Consider the following 6,417-nt stretch of genomic DNA (forward strand, 5'->3'; position numbering starts at 1 on the left):
GTCCCATCTCCTGGATAACCCTATATTTTCAGTTAGGGAGTTTTCCACTGATCGACTCTACCTTGCATATATGACAGATATTATATGTACGCACAACATACCTGATTCAAGACTATTACTATTGATGTCGTTTTGAAGCCATTCTATCCATGGCAAAACTGAGAGGGTGAGTTCCTGGAGTTTATTTTTTTTTCATTTAATTTTTATTAAATATTTTTAAGGGAAGAAAACAACTAATATGAATATAAAGTAAAAATTCTTGCACTTTTAGATTTCTCTTTGATCTCTTTTGTTTCTTTTTCTTACTTTATATTACTTTGTAGTTCCTGAAGTTAACTATTGGCTTATTTTGATGGCTTCTTCTCACGTACAAAAATGCTTTTGCACATGAAATATGTGAGAGAACTTTTCCACATAAAGATAATTTGATAATGAAGATTTTGCAGTTCTCACATAAAACCATAGTGCAAAATATGACAGGGGCAGGATTTTACCATTATCTGCTCTATCCTCTGAAACAGAAGAAATGGCCAACTTATCTATTATCTATATCCAGTGGTGCTGACATAAAGTGTATATGTAAACTTTTATTGTTGCCTTTTCACTGTACCTCCATAACCACAAATATTCATTGGTGAGGATGGCTACATTTTAAATAATTGGAAGATTATTTTAAATCTTCCAATCCCCAGTTCTCTGTTTTATTGTGGCCAAATTGTCATGTGTTTTCCCACCTCTGGCTGCAGCCTCCTTTGCTGCCATACTTCCAAGGGAGATGGGGCAAAAGTCCAGTTCAAAAGGAAAACACATAGTAGGGTGAGAAGAAAAATCCTCTTGCAAGACTTAATTGAAGTCTGTTCATTTGTTCCAAAGTTACTATCTCAACACATTGTACTATGTAGTGTTTTTTGCAAATATACACAAGCTCAACTAAGCTCTCTTTGTAGAGCCTAATGACATTCACTTATCTTATCCATACTTTCACCGAGTATCATTTTGACATGCTCATATACCCCTTCAAAAGAATTGAGGTTTGTAAATGATAATTACATTTCAGTCTTAAATGTTTATACGTAGATCTATAATCTTTAGGACACAAAGTTTCTCTTTCATTGACACATGCACACAATTTTTTAAAATGATGGACACAGGACCTAGGAGAACACTGAAAGTTTCTTCTCCATAGATGGAACAATTTTAAGAATTCATTACCAACAGACACATTCCTCAAGTGTTATATAGTTCATTTGAAAACAGAAGTTCTAAATATATGAGACAATCCTAATGCTTTCATCAATTAATGTAGTTCACTATGTGCAGTGTAGTTCAAGAATGAATTACTTCAAAAGCTTCCAAATTATCCTCTCTCAGAATAGCTTGATAATAAACGTGTTTACACTATTGCTTTCTTCATTCCAGATGGAAGATTACAAAACACCTTTTATTACAATTTTATTATTTAGTAACATTTAGTTTCTGAGAAGTATTCTATTCTGGTCTGTCTCCATGTATATCAAAATATTTTCTCAGCTCTAAAGTTTGAGAACATCCTTTCCCTCTCAAATTTGAAGAGCATGGTGCTGTAAGAAGATTCTAAATAACAAATTGTATTTTGTTACATTTATCATTTAGCGATGCTTTATCATGGCTAAAACAATGACTCTTTGACATAGATTTTTGACATTTCCCATGGAAAGGGGACTCTATAGCTCCTCATTACAATATATTCTCATGGTTGACAGAGAAAGAAGCTAAGGATATAAAACCTTTTTTGTTCTTTCAGTGTTTTTAAATGCAAACAGCCTTAATACTGGAGGCAGACTATGCTTAATGGAATTTAATTGCATTACTGAATTTAGGTGAGTTCCCTTGCTCCAAATACTCATAGAAGTATCATCAGTATATCATCATTTTAGCCATTGTCCATCCAATGCAGGATAAAGGCCTCTTCTGCATGTTTCCAACCAATATGGTCCTGAGCTTCCTTTTGACAATGCTTGGGCCCACAATGCTTGGGGATGTCGTCAATCGATATATGGTGTTATTTCCACTCTTGATACTATTGCTTGATTTACACAAGAAAATCTTGCTCTATCTACCCTAGAAGCAGAAAGGCCCTTCCAAGAAAGCTCATTCCTTCTTGGGGAAGCAAAAGGGGAGAGAATGGTGACAAATTAGCACAACTCTTGGGCTAGGCTTTGAATTCAGACCATTCACATCAGATGACTTAAAAGGCAATTCACAAAGCACACACCTTCCAGTCAGTGTTGTTTCTGCTTTTTATTGTTCCACATAGTTAACAAAAAGAACTACTACACAGACAGTCCACATCTTACAAGTTTATCCCCCCTTCTTCCTAAATTGGAGCACTTTCATAGGTTAACAACTTCTGCAATCTGGTGCCCCCAAAACACTGGATCTCAACCGTCTTTGCTGGATATACTGGCCGAGGATAAAGGAAGCAGGAATATCAGGTTGAGAAGACTGCCATAGATATCTATGATATGAAGGCTTCCTGGAAAAATAACAGTAAGAGTACTAACTTCTTTTCTTCAAAGATAAGTTTCATGAGGAAGGGCACAGTGGAAGATTTTTGTTTTAAATTGTGGTTATAAGCTTTCTGAACAATTGTGTGTCATTAACTGATTTCCATTCAACCAGGTTTCATTTGTCCAAACTGTCAAGACTTGTTAATTTTAAATTGGTTTCTATGCAAATTTACTTAGGTTAAGCACTACTCAACAGTTATCCTTGCTTCTAAATGAGCATGTTTGGATAGCTTGAAAATCTGCAGATATATTTTCAAAAAATGAACCTGGAAGATATAGAACAAATCTGAGGAATTTAGTGTGCTGAAATCAAGATCAGTCCAAGAACAAATGAAACATTCCAACTTCTCTGGACTTGAACAGACAAGTTCAGTACAAGAATTAAGTGCTTAATTACCAATGTTTGCACTCAAGGATACATATTTGTTAATCACTAACATGGAATTGAATATCCACAGCAGAAATCTTGTGCCTTAAAATACAATCACTGAACTTTTATTTTAAAGAAGATTAAAATAAAAGATTGACAAGCAAATATACATATTACAGTAAAATTCATATTCATTTTGTGCTAGATATGCACAAAACACATTTCTAGAAGGCACCAATGTTTTAAAAGTTTACCTAATTCAATCCTGGTTTCCAGTTTCCTCTTCCTTCACTGAAGGAGAAATCCTAGAATACTAAACTTAGCAAGAAACTAGCTGCACCAATCCCTTTCAGGGATTTTTCTTGGCTTTATTTATTTATTTATTTAAAATCTATCATTAAAATATATGAAATTCTGCATTAATGCTTTATTCCATACCTTTAATTGGATTAAACCAACAAGTTCTCAAAATCCACAAAGGCTTTTTCTTAGCCCAAACTACATGGTATTGGAGGCATTTCCATCCCCCACAAGAAAAAAGTAAGTTGCAAAAACAGTGCTGTGCATCAACAAAAGAGCTCTTTTGCATACACTTCCATATCTTTTAACCCACACACCTTAGTAATAATTAAGAAAAAAAAGACATACAAATTTCAGTTCTCATACTCACAGATGAAACGTTAACTTAGCAATTCAATCTGTCAGGATTTGACAATGAAAGAGTGTCAGCTATACAGTCCTGCATACAATAGTTTTATGACATAAATGCACTATCTGAAATCCTCACCGTCTATATTCCAATGGCTAGAAGAACACAGTGCTCAAGTATTCTCCCTATTAGGTAGATCTGCGTTGGTTCTTGTGAAGTTTATTACCATGGTCTCCACAAAGATTTGGAAAGGCTGGAGGAAGGCACATTTTGACTCCTAGACCTGTCCAGTCCATCCAAAGAGATGTGGCTTTGCTCTGCCTCTGTGTCTTCCAGATCTGAGCAAATCTCTTCACTGGAGGAAGGTGAAGGAAGAGGTGAAGTGAGACTGGACATGCTTAAAGTTCCATGTGAACTTCCAGGCATTTGAGAAGGCCCATCTCCACTTGGCCACTGGCTGATGGAGGGATCTGATAAGACATCCACAATCAGATCTTGAAAACTGCCTTCGTTCAGCGGCATTGACTCCAAAAGGTGATTCAAGAGCTCTGCTGCAATGGTAGAATCAATCCCAGGACAACTGGAGACAAATGTATGAACTTCATGCATGCATTGAATATATCCAGCTGCAAAGCGTTCACTGGCCTCTCGTTGCATTTTGTCACCATCTGAGATGCAAGTAAACAAGGAAACAAAAACAACTAAGTCACAAATCACCTCTTTCTATTTCTTCCATCAATAATGTATTTGAATCAATCCCCTCCCTCCTATCTGTCTTCTCATAAAATCAACTAGATGTTTCAACTGTATTACACTTGCAGTCATGGCTGTGAAAAACCCTTTTAAACTAACATTAAGATCTTGAATGGAAGGATAGTCAGAATTCATTTCAAAATTTATTGGAAAAGCCACATTATTTCCAAGGGGGAACATCTAATTGAACAACCTCCACTTTCAGAAGACAAAATGTAGCCTTTCAGTTTCTGTGTGTAAAACTCCTAAAAATATTTTTATGACATTTTAAATTTTTTTCACTTTTATGAAGCTGCAGGGTTGCAAGAGACCCGGGTGTCCAGTTAATTAAGATTGGGAAAAATAATTTATCAGTTACGGATCTAACATAAAAGATACAGGCATCGGGAAAGGATACACTGAATTAAATGTAAGTGCAGTGGCTCAGGGTGGCTGGAAAGTCAGCAGACCAAAGTGCCATGCAATGTGGTGAACCACCCCCTTCCTTGTCCCAGGTCCTGCAATCCTAGCAGTTTGGATTGACCTAACAGGTCAAGAAGGAAGATCTTTGTTTTGTTCTAAAAGAATATGTTCAAAATACCAATATCAACTAGGGCCTAAACAAGTTATAAGAAAGGAACAATGTATACTGTCCAAGTGAAGGAAAGAACCCAATCACAGAGCGCTTTGAAAGATATGACTGCCTTTCCCAAAGAGTAATTACAATTAGTCCAATTACAAACTCAATGGAAGCAGCAGCCTATATTCTGGCAGGAACGGGTCTTTTAGAACTGTTAGCACCCCTTGTGCGGAAAAGCCAAGCAGAGGGTCCCTTTTCATGTAGCCAAACCCCCGGAGGATGAGGCGCAGGGACGACGGAGGCAGCCGACACTCACCTAGCGACCTGCTCTGCAAGACTCCCTGCACTCGCTTCACCGTCAGCTCCAGCACCTCGGCGTTCTCCATCTTCGTCTGGAACTAGAAGGAAGCAACACGCACAGCCGAACACAAGATGGTCAGCCCGAGCCTTCCCCTCCCCTCCCTCCCCGCCAACCCATCTCACTCCACTCCCCGCGTAAGATCCCCACCCCTGCCCCGAAACCTTCGCCGGCCAAGTCACCTCGGTTTCCGACAAGATCAGACGCAGCTCCTGCAGGCTTTCGTTGATTCGCGCTCGCCGCTTCTTCTCCACCAGCGGCTTCCTTGCCTGGCCAAGGCGGGAGGAAGCAAAAGGAAAGGGCGTAACTAGCAATCGCTGCACGCGCGTGTGGATGCCTAGGCGAGCCCGCTGGGGTTTCACCCACACGAGACCACCCCTCCCACTCCCACCCCTCCCTCGGCTCCCAGGCGCCTCACCTTCCTATCTCCTCTGGCCTGGGAGAAATCCTCCTCGTCCCGGCTCGATCGGGGTTTTTTGGAGAAAAAGGAAGGAGCCATGGTGGTACAGGGCAAACGCGGCGAAAGCAAAGGACAACCAGACAGGACGGCGGGTTAAGGGGGAGGAGAGGAAAGGAGAAGAGGCGGCTCCTATCGCAGCAAAGCCGGGCGACCCCCTCCGCCTTTTTCACCACCACCAAAAAAGAAAAAAAAACCTCTCCTGGGGCCGATTTGCAGCTCTGAAAGCCCCACTCGGCGCCCCCTCCCGGAGCCGCCACCCCAGCCGTATTTATAGCATCTGATTTACATGTCAATGAGCCTATTGGACGCCGCGCGCAGAGAGGAAGCTCAAATGTGGACCCGAACCACCAATAAGAAGCGGGCGCTTTGTCTCCTCGGAGGCCGCCGAAGCGGCTTCCCCGGGCCTCGCAGGAGGGGAGGAAATCGGACCAATGGACGTGAAGTCCCGTCCTACGTGCGTGCATGGGAGTTGAAGTGGGGGGAGGCGTCGGGATCGGTTGTGCGGAGCGTTTTGTGTTGCCGTTGGCGTGGTTTTTTTTTTTTTTTTTTTTTTTTGCGGAGCCTTTCAGTCTCGTCAGTTATAAAGAAGGGCGTGCTCGGTCTTCCCAATAAATCTCTTTACTAGGTTGGCTAGAAAGTTATGATTCCAGAATCTGGCCAGGATAAAAACTGCATATTAGGGAAACAGATCTCAGAAATGCATATATTTCTGTATACCC

At 40.4% G+C, this 6,417-nt stretch overlaps 1 protein-coding gene across 1 annotated transcript; it reads right to left on the reverse strand.

Moving 5' to 3' along the window:
* Nucleotides 1-2,265: 2,265 nt before the first annotated feature.
* Nucleotides 2,266-5,938, reverse strand: LOC106538740 (transcription cofactor HES-6). The gene is made up of 4 exons (XM_014053338.2): nt 5,657-5,938; nt 5,421-5,507; nt 5,197-5,278; nt 2,266-4,236 (listed from the first exon to the last, which is right to left on the reverse strand). The coding sequence occupies exons 1-4, from the start codon at nt 5,735-5,737 to the stop codon at nt 3,791-3,793; spliced, it is 696 nt and encodes a 231-aa protein (XP_013908813.1). The 5' UTR covers nt 5,738-5,938; the 3' UTR covers nt 2,266-3,790.
* Between the last annotated feature and the right edge of the window lie 479 nt (nt 5,939-6,417).

This window comes from Thamnophis sirtalis, unplaced genomic scaffold, assembly GCF_051295495.1.
Source record: "Thamnophis sirtalis isolate CommonGarterSnake01/CBP01778 unplaced genomic scaffold, rThaSir2_p1.2 scaffold_11, whole genome shotgun sequence".
NCBI lineage: Eukaryota > Metazoa > Chordata > Lepidosauria > Squamata > Natricidae > Thamnophis > Thamnophis sirtalis.

Coding starts and splice junctions, on each gene's coding strand:
- LOC106538740 (XM_014053338.2), bottom strand. CDS start 5,737: ATGGCTCCTTCCTTTTTCTCCAAAAAACCCCGATCGAGCCGGGACGAG. Junction 5,508..5,656: donor AGGCCAGAGGAGATAGGAAG/GTGAGGCGCCTG, acceptor CGCCTTGGCCAG/GCAAGGAAGCCGCTGGTGGA. Junction 5,279..5,420: donor TGATCTTGTCGGAAACCGAG/GTGACTTGGCCG, acceptor GCTTCCTTCTAG/TTCCAGACGAAGATGGAGAA.